At 41.8% G+C, this 14,451-nt stretch overlaps 1 protein-coding gene across 1 annotated transcript; it reads right to left on the reverse strand.

Moving 5' to 3' along the window:
• Positions 1-368: 368 nt before the first annotated feature.
• Positions 369-11,526, reverse strand: NPTX2 (neuronal pentraxin 2). Its single transcript, XM_075058351.1, has 5 exons — positions 10,984-11,526; positions 9,255-9,471; positions 5,511-5,755; positions 3,907-4,086; positions 369-1,998 (listed from the first exon to the last, which is right to left on the reverse strand). The coding sequence occupies exons 1-5, from the start codon at positions 11,434-11,436 to the stop codon at positions 1,771-1,773; spliced, it is 1,323 nt and encodes a 440-aa protein (XP_074914452.1). The 5' UTR covers positions 11,437-11,526; the 3' UTR covers positions 369-1,770.
• Between the last annotated feature and the right edge of the window lie 2,925 nt (positions 11,527-14,451).

Here is a 14,451-nt window from a genome sequence, read left to right on the forward strand (position 1 = left end):
AAAATAAATATGAATATATATTCTGGGTTCCATCCCACTCCAATGAAACTGCTGTATCCCAGGCCATGCCATAGACTAGCATCTATGAGTGGTAGGAGGCAGGTCTGAACCTAAGCTTCAGACACTCCACCGCATCCAAATGTGGAGACCCTCTCCCCAGTGGTGGTTTCATGCACATACACATCCCCCTAAGCAACTTTTGGTTGAAGACTGTGATTTAAGACACTTAGGGAATAAAGATAACTCTTACAGGACTGTACTTCTATCAGTCTAGAGAGACAGTAGCTGAACTCATAGCAGCTATGAAGGAGAACATTTAGTGCCTTGTGTGACTATAAAGGAATTAAAAGACTCATTTTACAGTGCATTTTAATTAAAAGTTCATTATAAGAATTTTCTTTTAAGAACAGCATACTACATATTAATGGAAATATGTAACTTTATCCTACAAATGGGACTGTCACCATATTATTCTTACAATTCAAACATATGAAAAATAAAATATGATATTTAGCTTTATAAATTTCCCCTCCCCCCCCTTTAAATCCTTTTTCTTTTAAATAACAAAAGAATTAACTCTTTCCCGGTACAGTGCATTTGCTTATCTGCGAGCCACAAACCAAGTAGTCACATCAATGCCAAGGAAACAGCAACATTGTTTGGAAAATATTGAGAGAAAATGATAAAAAAAATATATTAGTCAGCTCAGTGCTTACAGAAGAGACAGTCAACAAGAATTGAAAAAACAGCACATTTTCATATTACATAGGACCATTATAATAACATAGAAAACAGTGCAGAAGACTTATGCTGGAAAAATATAGAGCGATTCTCAGCAAGCAGAAACTGAACTTTGGCACTTGCTCATAAAAAGGCCTTTCAAAGCAAAACAAAACAGAAATTCACTTAATCACAGCTTGTATATTTAAAAAAATAAAGACATTGACTAAAGCAAGAGAAACAATAGAGAAAAGTTTACAAGCCAGGTCACTATGAATTCAGTACATTCAGCCTACAGAAAATACAAATACAATCTTTCATCCATCCATCTACACTGGGATCCTGGCTAGCAAGACAGGCTTTGGGACAGAACCTTTACCTGAAGCATCTCTATTTCAACAGAGCTATGCTGATTACACAGCCCATTTCTTCAAATTGAACTAGAATAGCATGTCTCAAATACATTGCCTCCCTATCGTAAAATAAGGATTTCTAATCTGCAAATTAAAAAGCAAGACCCTTGCACTCAGACAGTGGCTGTTCTGCTCTACCCATAGTTGCACCATAACCACTGTAGTGTAAGGATTAAGTGATTTCTTTAAAAAGGGCTAAAAAAGAATGGCTTCAATTCAAAGGGGAGACGATAGACTGGAAGGAAGGATTCACACGTAGCCTGTTAGTCTTAGCAGTTTGTCAGCACTGCACATTGTTAAAAGGAGGACTGTAGTTAACATGTGCATGGCTGTTCCCCTTCCCTGCCAGGACTGATGAACTAAACTCGGGCCTAACCAAAACACTGCTGCAGGCCAAAGCAAATTTTTGGATCAGGCCATGAGAAAGCAAGGGCTGCTCTAGCCAAGAAGTGCTTCTTTCATTGTCAGGCTCAATGCCCCAAACTAGCAGCTATCTTTGCACTGAGGCAGTTTATTCAATTTTTTTTATTCTTTTGAGGAGTTAAGATTGGAGAAGGGCAGAGAGAAAAATAAGTGCTTTAGATTCCACAGAACATTGTCCTACTAAAGGGGGCACTTGAATGGGAAACAATTGCAGCTATAAATCTAGCAGACGCTCTTCACATGTCTCCACAGGCCATTTAGTAGCACCTCCAAACACATCAACGTTGTTGTCAACCCACGGTATGATGTTGCCAGGCATGTTGGTAGAGCAGTTAGCAATATTCATGATGTCTTCAGCTTTTAAGACCCTGTCCCATATATTGAACTGGCTCATCTCCCCAACGAAGGCTTGAGTTGCATCAAATCTTCCTCCTACTGTGTCCTTTAGGCACACAAGAGTTGGGATTAGATGAGAAGGTTACTTCAACATTTTCTTCTTCAAACTTGAAGACCCTCCCCCCCCAGCCACACTGCTAGAAGGAGGTGCAGAGCTAGGTCATAGAGACGAACAACTTCAAGTTTCTAGAAGGGCTACTTTGAACAAGATATTCTATGGAACAGTTAAAAGTTCCAATCTGAAATGCACCAAAACAATTCAAACCAAGCAGTAGTGACTGTATACCATCACACAAAGGCTATACATAACTAACCCTGCCCCCAAGCAGTAGAGCAGGAAGGCAGCTTTGAATATTAAGGCTAATTTAGGAGCCATTTTGCAAGCTTGGCACAGGACAACTTCAGCAAGAACTGCATAGATGTGTAAGATTACTCCAAAACCTTTATGGCTATAGATTAAACTGAAACTGCAGCCCTTGACAGTTGTCTGCAGGGCCTGTAAGATGCGATCTTTGGATCTAAATACACAGGCTTCTTCTGGTTGTACCAAATGACTAATTCAAACTGGTGCATAACACTAAAAGTGTTTGCTTGCTCCATCCACTACTCAAGGACAGAAATCACATTTTGTGTGATCACACTAACACAAAACTGATAGCATAGGACCAAGCATAGTACAGGCAAATGACATGAGAGTTACAGAAAAGCTGCCAGCCACTTAATAGTGAGCTGGAGCATCTGCTATGCAGAGTGTGTTAGGATTCTGAATTTACCATTCTGTCACTTATGTCATGGATAAGTATCTACTAAAATCAGTATCAGGACAAAACTAATTTTTCATTGCCCCGTTGTGAGCCTGGGAGTCCCAGAGAAAGGCTATTTCCTGCTACTCATTACAGTATTCTTTTTAGTATATGTATAATCATGCAAAGAACAGGTAGAAAAAAATGTGAAGATAAGAGCCACACAATTCATAGGCAATAGCTTAATGAGATGTTAATCAGAAATGCAAGATTCAAAATCCTTTGGGTTTTTTTTTCAGTATTCAAAAAGGACTTATCCTTAACCTCATGAATGCTTTCTGTTGGCAGTACTAATAATCAAACTTTATTAGCATTTGCATTAGGAAAGTTATTTATTTACATCTTTAATGAGAAACCAAATGTCTGATTTAGAGTTTGTCCCTTTGACTTCAGACTCATCTTTAAAGTAGACATCAAATTCTGAATGAGTGACAGACTGCTACTCTAAAAATGTGTTACATACTGAAAAGCTGCAGAATTCAGTCTGGACAGAGTTCTCCATAGCAGGCCAAATTATAGAAGATCCTGATATACACACAAGCACTCCAGTGCCCATAGTTGTTGGTCCCCTCACCCCCATACACACACTTTCCTTGGTCTGTTCCAGGGCTTGAGGACTAACATTCTTACTATTCTGGGGATAAAGAGGAAAGGAAGGGGGAAAACCAGTAAACTGCTAAGGGGGACAGTCAATTTGGCTTCAATTAAAAAAAAAAAAGTTTAAACAAATCAAAGCAATTATACTTGGTCGACTTTCAGCAAGCTCCTTTTTGACTGCTCATAAAACAGTGCTAGCCCATTCTGTCCTTTTCTGTAACTTCAGTGGCCACATTGCTAGTTACCAGCAATCTAGCTCAAAGGATTTAATTTAAGGCATTATTCAGATCACTGATGAAGTTGCACACTGTAGCATTAAGAGTGGGAATAGGAATAGCTGCAACATGAGTATTCTGAATATTTAGTAAATGAAACAAAATATACCAATGTACGATTGCATTAAGCATTTGTTGCTTTGTTTTAATCTTTCTGATACTGTCTATACAATAGGACCAAGTGTTTAACAAAGAAATTTTCCCACAGCTGCTGTTCGTTTGGGGAGTTTTAATTTAACTTTTTTTTTTAAAGCCTGGAACATGCTGTCATTCACTCACCTGTTCCTGACCCAGGATCAGGACACCTCCAGGTTTAATTGGGTGCCAAGGAGCAAGATTCTCCCCAGTGCCAAGCTTCTCTCCATCCTGAAAAGCCTCCCACATTCCATCTCTGGTTGTCCATGTTATACAGATATGATGCCATTTTCCATCACTAATGAAGAGAGGGAGCTGGGCAACCTACAAAAACCAAAGAACAATGCATGTTGCAAACAAAGTCTACCAGTTCAAGTACAACATTTAAAAAGAGACAGTATTTACTCTGTTCTCAGAAGCAAAAATTTCAGAGGCAGAAGTTAGTCCACATCTTTCTACTTTGTCCCAGCTCTCCTGTATTCAGGAATACAGCCATGCTTTTTATTCTAGATGTGAGCCTTTGTTTCACCTAGAATCAAGTGAAACAAGTAACAGAGTCTAAGCTGCTATCAGTCCACTGATCCTGCATACTAAACTGTGGCACTTGTTGCTTAAATCTCAGTGCTTAGTCCTAACTTTCCATCCAGTGCTCATGTTGAGTTTCTTTTAAAATCTCAGGTTTGCCTGGACCATTTGCAGTAACAACTCTGACAAACAGATCTGCCTGCTTCCAGTAAAACTTGCAGAAACTGTTATGCAGGGCTCCAGATAAGGAATTATGATCCTTTAGGAATTTGATCTGAAAACTTTCAACTCAATGTAAGACAAGTGCAGTGGGCTATGGAGTAGCTGTGATGTAGGAGAAAGAAAAGCCTCACAGAACATTAATAGTACTGACATAACATCAAAGAAAAAGTTACTGCTAAAGATAAGCAGACTCAAGTTTTCTTCTCTTCCACAGGCAATTAAAAATAATCAGCTTTTCACTTTTACTGATTTGGGAGGATGCTAGGACTGTTAAAGTCCTTAACTAGCCACATGACTGAACCACCTGTGTCATGTTGTAGATCTGTAAACACCTGATCCCTCAGAGAGCAGGGAGTTACTAGGAAACCTAACTGAAGGTGGAGAGAAAGGAAGTATTTATAATCTGTTTTAATGCCAAGTTTCAATGGGTCTTGCTTTCCGCAAGCCTCATTCTGAAGCTTGCCAGAAACCATCAGTGGTATGTAGTAGTGTGAGACAAGTGTTTCTTTTTGTATCTAAAGTCTGAAAAAATTGTATTTAAACTGATGTTCTGTCGCTAAGCATAACAAAATCAGCCACAATTACATGCCTTTTGCTCTCTGTCTTCTGCAAAATTCATTTTAACATATCTGAACTTCTAGGATTAGAGAGACAGAAATACTGCAACTGGCTTAGATCTCACAGGTTTTGCAGTAGCGTGGCTTCAAATACTGCTTCTGTTTCATAAAAAACCCAAGAAGCCAAGATCTGCTTGTAAATTCAGAGGACATGCATAAGTACAGATCTAAATGTCATGCTGCTTTGTCTCAACACTTTGTTTCGAGTACTTTTATCAACTTGCAACAAATAGATGGACAACAACAGACAAGTAGATGCTACCATCTCAAAGGCCCAGAGCTGGCTTCTCTCAAGAGAGAATGAAAGAGTTACTAGAGAGGTACCAAGGGTTCAGGCCTTATTCTGATTATGTAGATAATAAAGAAGAGTTAGTCAATTCTCACCTTATCATTAATTAGCAGTTCAATTGGATTATTCCCCCATTCTATAAGGACAATTTCATTAGCCTGCCCAGGAACAGCATATGAGAATGGAGTGCCAATTCCAGGAGAAGCACTTGATCTCAACCACAAGCATACAGTAAAAGCATACAGCTCTGGCAGAGTCTTCTTGATCTTCCCATATAAGTAGTTTGTGCGAAGAGGAAGGGAGACTTTGAATTCATCAGGTGACTTAAATGCACTGTTACCTAGAATTACATTGGGGAAGAAAAACCTTTAACACTAAACAAAACAATGTATTTGTAATTCAGGTTAAGAGACAAAATAATTGATATTGAGAATCTTTGGAATTTTAATCACTTTAGAGAGGTAAACACACAAAAAAAAATTGAAGTAGTATTACTGAATGTTGATTTTGCAGCACAGAAAAATCGGTTTTATACACATCATGCTAATTACTTAGTTTATTTTTCCTGCTCATTTAGAGCAAAAAAATAGATGGCAGAGAACTAATGAGAGACTGTTAAATATTTTCTTCCTTCATTGTTTAGTTCATGGCTGGAGGCCTGCCTATTTCAAACAATTCAAACTGTTTTAAAAGATATTTACTGTTACTGAACCTGGATTCTCTGGTATGCTCATTATTAAAGCATCATAGCACTTCAAAAACAGTATTTCTTTTCCTACTACTGCTACACAGGGAGCTAGCAGCAGCATCCCCGTTTTACAGATAGCAGGCTGAGGAGTGAGGTCGATGCTCTCATTTTGGATGGCCAATTTGAAATAGGAAAAAGCTGATATATTCCAGAAAGCAGAGTTAAATTCAGTAGAACAGATTTCTGTCCCATAGATGAATCAGGAGGTGATCTGAACAAAAACATAAAGCTGAAGTCCAAAGTGACCCAAAGAAAAATGCAATATAAAGTTATGAACTATGAAGACATTAGACATTTGTTTTAATATAAAAGCAGAAAATAGTTTTTTCTAAAAGATGTGAGAAAAACCAGCAAGATATTCCAGTTTTTTGTGAAATTGAGAACCCTTAAGACCAAAACGTTCTGAAGTTGCAATACTGTGTATTATATAGTTTGTGTATATTTCTGATTTAGTTGCTTACAAGTAATTTTCTAGAATATTAAGAAGAGAAAAATCCCACATTGTACCACAGAATAAAATCCCACAGTTCTGTAGTAGAGTGTCACCCTCAACCTTTTAGCAACCTGTTCTTCTGAGTCCCACTCATTTCCTTTACTCACATTCCTGAAACAAATTCAATCCCCTTGCCAAACTTCACACTTCAATCCAAATGAAGAGCTGTTATCACAAAAGGTTGCCACAATTCTCATATGGAATTTTTAAACCATTGGCATTCTCTCAGTTCCCATTCTCAGAAGCAACTGAAGTGTTTTGACTGCATTTTTCACAGAACGAGGGGGTGGAAGAAGAAAAAGCTTGTCTGATGCTTGCATCTGTCTTGAGGCACTTCCAGACCAAAAAATGAAATATTCTAAATTCTAAGCAAAAAAACCCTAGGGTCTTAGGGCTAATGTGGAGCAACCTCCACTAGGCTGGTACAACCAATCTCACATATTAAAAACCTCAAATATACTCCTGTAAGAGCATTAGTCACTCTGTGAAAGAGCTTAAGGAAGCAATAATGGTTTGGAAAAGAACAAACAATATTCATCTTTTTTATATTTTTCAGTTTGTTCTCATGACTTGAAAATATCCACAACTTCAAATGATAACAAGATCCTCCTGTTCTGGGCAATGGGCACATGCACAGGATAACACAATCCTTTTCCTAAAGAATCTGAATTATTTTGGGACAAGATGGGCAAGAAATATTGTTATTCCCTTTTCAGATGGAGAAAATATATTTAGACATAGCAAGTGCCCTGTCTAGCAAGTCTCCAGCAAAGCTAGGAATCACATTTAAGCCCACACACTTAAATGTTGCAGGATTATTCCTCCACCCAGTCCTGCTTTTTAATGCATCATCTATCTACTGCTGTCAGTGGAGACAACCATTGAAAGAATTACCAGAAGACTTTGGGAATCACAACAGTTGCACAAACTTCAAACTCTTCTGCCCCACTGGTAACTGAAGACAGCTGTCACAACTACAGATTAAAAAAATCCAAAGTTCATAATGTTACCTTATAAAGTTAGGGGTTTTCCTCCATTTATTTAGCCTCAGGACAATGGGGAGCTTATGACAATCTAGTTAGTTGCTAGGAAGAGATGCTAAACAATATGGCATTTAAAATAAAAGCACAATACAAATACTATTTTCAAGAGGTCAGTTCACTTCAAATATTGTCTGCATTTTATCTACAAAATCATTAAATTCTTGATTATTACCCTCACTTTGATTTGACAGAGGAAACAAAGGCACAGAACAGCTAAACTCCACTGTTAATAGACAGCAAATTACGCAACTAAAAGAAAGCCTGTGTCTTGGTTCCTGGCCCAAATTCTTCACTTCCCTGGAGACTTAAGACAGCCCTCTCTCCCCACACAAAAAAAATAAAGGTGGGAACAGGCTGTTTTTAACCTAACTAAATTACACATTCTTGTTCTCCTACCACTCCCCTTCTCTTTCTGATGACTTGCTGATATGAGTCACACCTTTCAGAGACAAGGACTAGCAATACTTGCCACATAAGACATTAACAGGCCACTAATTCTCCAGAACTTTAGTTGCAGTTTAGGCTTTATCTTGCTCTCAGAAAACACTAAGTGACAGAGCCAATAGAGGATCTCTTCTGCCTCCTTCCCCTTTCCCCTCCTTCACACTTTTTAAATGAAAAAAATAGATACAATATTACACAAATGGATCCATTAGGTTGCATTTTAAAATTCAAGAGATATGTACGTTTGCACCATTTTGAAAGCATGTCCATTAAGCTGCTTTTAAGCAGAGAGCCTATTCACCTTGGAAAATCATTTAAGGATTGGGCAGTGATATTTACTGGTACTCTAGTCCTACACAGTCCACTCTGTAGGTGTATACAGTGAATCCAGAAAGATAGTTCTGTTCTTTGGCTCATTTCCATGGGCATTTGTAATTCAAATAAACAGACTCTACTCAAGCATAGAGATCTCAGTAATAATTAATCTAAGTATCTGAATAAATGACTAGGATTAAGAGAGTGTCCCCCAGTGGCACCATGTGTAATCTACTGTAAACTCTAAAGGCTATATGCTTGGGATAGGACACAATTCAAGTATCTGCAGTTACCCAAAGTCATAACCAGCAACAAAAGAAAAGCCCACCAGCAACACTTCCAAAGCAGCAGGAAATGGTTCTGGTATAAAATGCCATTCATTACATCAAAGGCAGTTGTGCTAATTACATTTAGCCCATATGATTTTCAGTCCAAATAAAGGCAGGCAGCTTTACTTAGACATTATCTAGCTATTTACCTGACACCAGTATCATGCTTCTTCCTATTTCCACTTACCTCCTTATAGATCTTTTCATCCCACAAACACTCAGAGTTTCATCTTAACCACCCACATATGCCAAATTAAGAGACAGAAATCCAAAGCCATACAGAGACCTGTCAAGAAGGAAGCCTGTGACTAAAGGAAAAAGGGAATCCAAGTATTTGCACTGTCACCTACTACTTAGTCCAGTGCCTTAACTCACCCTCAAGGCCCACATTTAGACTACTGCACTAGAAGGAGGGAGTAAACAAAATTAATCAGCATGGGGAAGCGTTTAGATTCTGTGCAGATTACCTTTTTCTAGTTCAGACACTCTTTCTAGCAATGCGTTCAAGGCTGTCTCCGTCTTCTGCCGATGGGCTGACGTCTCATTATGAAGCAAAGACTTTTCATCCTCAAGCTCAGCCACTTTGCTCAGGAGTTGGCGTTCCAGGTCTCCAAGCCTCCGCTGAAGCATCTCTCGGAGGTCATTAGGCAGTGCTGCATATGACACGTTGGCTCGGAGTTGGTGCTTTAGGGGAAATGAGAAGGAAAAGAAAATTGTCATTTCTAAAACAGAAACTGTGAAATGCAGATATGCTCCTGATTCAAAAGGAAGAAAGCAAGATCACTGAGTTCTCCACCAAGTACAAAGGAAGCACTGCTTTTTAGCACTTGTCATGTTTAGTGCTTTTATGAGCACTGTAGCTAAACAGGTCCTGAAACAAAAGGGCACTTCTGTTAGAGGCTTCCAGCATTTCATATGAAGGAGTCTTCATACATTTAAGTTCAATAAAATCAATGTAGGGAGCCAGGTCTGATGCACTGCCATTAGTATGGGTACACGTGGCACATTAGTCAATTTTTGCTTTACTTACTGCAAGCGACATTGCCAACGTAAGTAAACAGAAAAACTATTTCTTTTTAAATAAAAAATTAAGCTACTTTGAAAGCAAATTTACCAAATGAAAGTTTCCTCAGGTTTGATTTGCAGAGTAAGGAAGTCAGATCCTCTTTCGATCAACTGTAAGTCTTAGCCAGTGAAAGTATTTTTATTTAAATTGAAAAAAAAGAAAAAAAAAGAAAAAAAGAAAGCCCCACACTCTTTCAGATAACACTGGTATCTTTAAGGATACTACAAAACCAACAGTTCCACCTACCATTTTATTCTAGTGGAGTTTCTCTTCTACAACCCTAAAAAAAAATTGCCTCAGAAAGACAGCAACAGTAATAAAAGGATGTTACGCTACCAGATCATTCAAAACTGTAATTGAAAAACAGCCCAGAGTGTTTAGAACTCTCAGAATATTAGGAAGCTGCTCGCCATCCTCACATCACCACTGACTGTTTGGAGGACAGCAGGAGGACATGCATGTAGCTCTCAGGGTGTGGAAAGCAAAACAACATCCAGCACAATTCCTGTTGGAATACTCTCTATAAAATATTTCCATGAGTGCCACTCAACCACAGGCACTGTCCAAAGCCTCATGGAAATCACTTATTGGTGGGCTTAGACCAAATCCCCTTTCTATTCACAGGCATACAGAATCAGGTTCTTTTTATTCTGTATCAGCTCTAAATACATGATCTTATCTTCACAATCTGCCCAACACAATCTCCTCATTACCACTGGTCTGTTCAGCGCCATATGCCAAGGTCTTACTGCCCAAGACGTCAGCTTTATACCTCAAACCCCACAAAGTCACATTCCCAGAAAGAGAGATTTAGACATATTAATACAGAAACTAAGCTGGTGACAAGCAAGAGAACCATAATCTCCCCCCACGCAGCGGGAGAACACATTCACAGAGGAGCCCTCCAGGTTTTTCACCATTAAAGCGAGCAGATAAAAAATCAAGAAAACCAGACAAGCCAACGAAGCAACTCGCTCCCAGGGCTTGGCCGGTTTGGATTTACCTCCGTCAAGATTACGCGCCCTGGCTGTGTTCACCCAGCGGTCCAAAGCCACTGTTACACGTTAAGTCGTTCCAAGTTTCTAAGCGGGCGGGCGGGGAGGCTGGCCCACCCCGCGCCCCGGCCCTACCTCCAGGCTCTCCAGCCGGTCCTTCAGAGTCTGCATGGTGCGGCTCAGCTGGTCGATGACCTGCGCCGGGTCCCGCGGCAGGTCGCCCATAGTGTCCTTGCCCTTGCCCAGCTCCTTCTTCCACGTTCCCGTGGCGGACTTGCCGTCGGCGCTCTCGCACCGGCTCAGCTTACCGGTGAGCTCCCGGATGGCCTCCCGCTGGCTCCCGATGGTCTCCTTCTGCTGCAGGACGGTCTCCCGCAGCTGCAGCACCGTGGCTTTCAGCTCCTCCTCGGGGGGCAGCGCGCCGCCCTGCATGGGCACCGGGGGCAGCGGGCAACCCGCCCCGGCGGCGTCCAGCGGCAGCGAGGTGCACACGAAGCGGCTCCCCGGCGGGCTCTCCTGGTCCCCCGCCGCCGACCCCCGGCCGCCCGCGGCTAGGGCGAGCAGGAGCCCGGCGACCGCAGCCAACATCCCGGCTGGCGAGGGGGGGCGACGGCCCGGAGGGGACACGGCGGGGCGGGGGGGGGCCGAGTCGGCCGCCGCGGCTGACGGGAGGCCGGTCGTCCCGCCGCCGCCACCCCGTCCCGTCAGACTCCTCACACCGCTCCCGCCTTCGCCGCCGGCCCGCGGCTTATATAGGCAGGGCGGGCGCGTGGCGGGGGGGGAGGAGGAGGAGGGAGGGGGGGGCGCCGGTCTCGCGCCGCGCGCGCTGGTTGGCCGCAGCCGGCGCTGACGCCGCGCGGTCCCGGGGGCCGAGGCGGCGCGGGGGGAAGCGGCCGGACCGACGGGAGCGGCGGGGGGGCGGTGGTCGGGGCTGGAGGGCAGTCCGGCGGGGCTCCGGGCCGGCCTGCGGCTCGGAAACGGCGTCGGAGCGGGCGGCTGAGGGCTTAGGTCCGCTCGGGTCCTGGAAAGCGGCGAGGATGCGAGCTGCGCAGCCTCCCCCCCCGGCAGCCTGTGCCTCCGGTCCAGCGTCCCCACGGGGAAGAAGCTTCACCCTGTGGCCGGTGCGAACCTCTCCCGCTCCACTGGACACCCGCTGTCCCTCGTCCTCCCACCGCACGCCCCAGTGAAGGGCCTGGCTCCGTCCCGACGATCTCCTCTGCCGAATTCGCTCCAGCCGGTCCGTGTCTGTCTTGTACTGGCGGGGTGGGGGTGTCAAAACTGGAATACCCCGTCTCTGGACGTGATCCGACCAGTGCCAAGCAAAGGGGATCATCGCTTCCCCTCGACCGACGGGCTACGCTCCTGCTAACGCAGCCTGGGATACCGCTGGCCTGGGCCAACTAGCTATTTGAGCTAAAAGATAATGTTGTCACAAAAACGAGATACAGTTCCAGTTATAGATCAGTATTCAAATTGGTGATGGAGGGGAAAGGGACAGGGACATTTGAGAAGGAGCTTCAGAAATTAGTTTTCTAGAGTACCATAAGACTCTCGTCAGACCCCAAGACCATTCTGGTTTTAGCTATATTGTTCATGGTATCCAGTATTTTTAACGCTGATCACAACTACTTTATAATCCGTGAAGGCTTGTGCATTTTTCCAAGTGCCATGAAAACATCAAACGAACAGTTCTTGCAAACTTCTTACGCATATGCAATGAAAACTGTTACCTCTACTGGAAAAAATAGAGAAACAATTTCCTTATGCATCAGCAGAGGCTGCTCTTAGGACTCTAAAACCTTTGAGTAGAATTTTAGATTTTTAGAAAGGTTATCTATGGAAATTAAAGACATTTCACCATAGGGCGAGTAGCTCTTACTATGAAATACGTAACTTTTTTAATAATAATGAATAAAAATAAGGAATAAAGAATATGTAATTGAAAAGATTTTTTAGCTCTTTTTCGGTCAACATGTGAACTGCTTTGTTACAGAATGAGCTAGCAAGTTTCAAGGAGTGTGTATTACAGCGATAGTTAATTCTGATTGTTTCGTGAAGTCCAGTTTATTTGTTTAACTCCTCCAGCAATGTCCTGTTTGAAAGTCATGTTAGTCAAAGCCAACTGCAGATGCTGTTAAGCCACGCCAAGTGAGAGATGCAGCTCATATTGCTTATTCAAGGGGAGAGAACACAGAGGACAGACAGAGCTCAATAAGCGACCAGAAGCTCCGATTTCTGTCTGAACTCCTTTTGTCTGGAAAGCAGGTCTCAGGAGACTGTACTGCTTCCTGGTTGAATGAAAAAGACGTACCCACTCCAGTACAGAGGCTCTGACTAATTCCTGGTTAGACATTTAACTCCCATTGAAATCAACAAGATATCACTGCTTAATCATTTTGCTGATTAAAATTCTGGATGCTGCAACGAGGAGGACCATGCACATACACTAGGAACAACTTGTCTGTCAACACAGTGTCTTTCCAGTCCACGCAAGTCCAAGAAATGTTAAAGCCTACATGCAATAACATACCAAAATTTTTGCTTTACATGTAAGATGATTCAGTCACATTATAGCTCATTTCTCCTGAATGCCATGTGAAGCAGTACTAAAAAACTTAATAAAATACTTGTAAAATGCTGGGTTTGCCTGTCCGTAAGGCCTGTCACCCTACTGTAGGGCAACAGTAGTCCTATATTGCTATTATACAGCTTGATTTCATCCTCTATAATATGAATTGTGATGGTACCCTATGAAAATGACCTCACATTACTTAAAAATAAACTTCAAAATCCTGATCCCAATTTTAAAACCCACTTTACAATTCAGAGCTATTCCCAAACAGATTTTGACTTAACGCATGACAGTGAGAAAGGCATTGCTTCTTTTTAAATTCAGGCAATGTATAGTTTGAAGGTTTTGCTTAATTATAGATAGATTTTTGTCATAATCTCTTATTCAGGCAAGCTGAGAAGTAATACAAGCAGCAGCAAGCAATAAACATCTGACTTCCAAAGTTTTGTAAGGTAGATGGTGGCAAATTGCTCATGACAACAAAAGTATTGTCCTTTATTGGTATACTGTTTCTTTTTGACAGGGGAGGTCAGTAAAGCAGGAAAAAATCCCAACAACGACACTTAGAAATGTCAGTTACCACACAATGGGGGCATAAATGTGGAGGAAGGGCAGACGGACAGGGAGAAAGGCAGGTATTATCCATAGTCCTTAACATCCTTAGTATTCTTCTATGGTACTTCAGTGCTTTCAAAAAGGGAAAAAAACCCCAAACAACACAAATTACCCTACTTTACCCCACTTCCAGATTCTGAGACCTAAATTTAATGCATGCAATAATTTCTTGAAACACTGATTGTGACTGTAGCCAGTGCTTTTTCATGTTGAAGGCCATATCAGTCCTCTTTCTGACTGACTAGCATGCAGCAGTAAATTATCATAAATAATAAATCATTAAAAAATTGAGAAAGTCTATAATTGTTACACCAATATATTACATGTTAAGGCATAAGCAAACTGAATACTTGATAATTTGAGATGTTTAAAAAAGGAGGGGTTTTTTTCCTTATGACCAAGATGAACAGTTCATA

Source organism: Buteo buteo, chromosome 27 (genome assembly GCF_964188355.1).
Source record: "Buteo buteo chromosome 27, bButBut1.hap1.1, whole genome shotgun sequence".
Taxonomy (NCBI): Eukaryota; Metazoa; Chordata; class Aves; order Accipitriformes; family Accipitridae; genus Buteo; species Buteo buteo.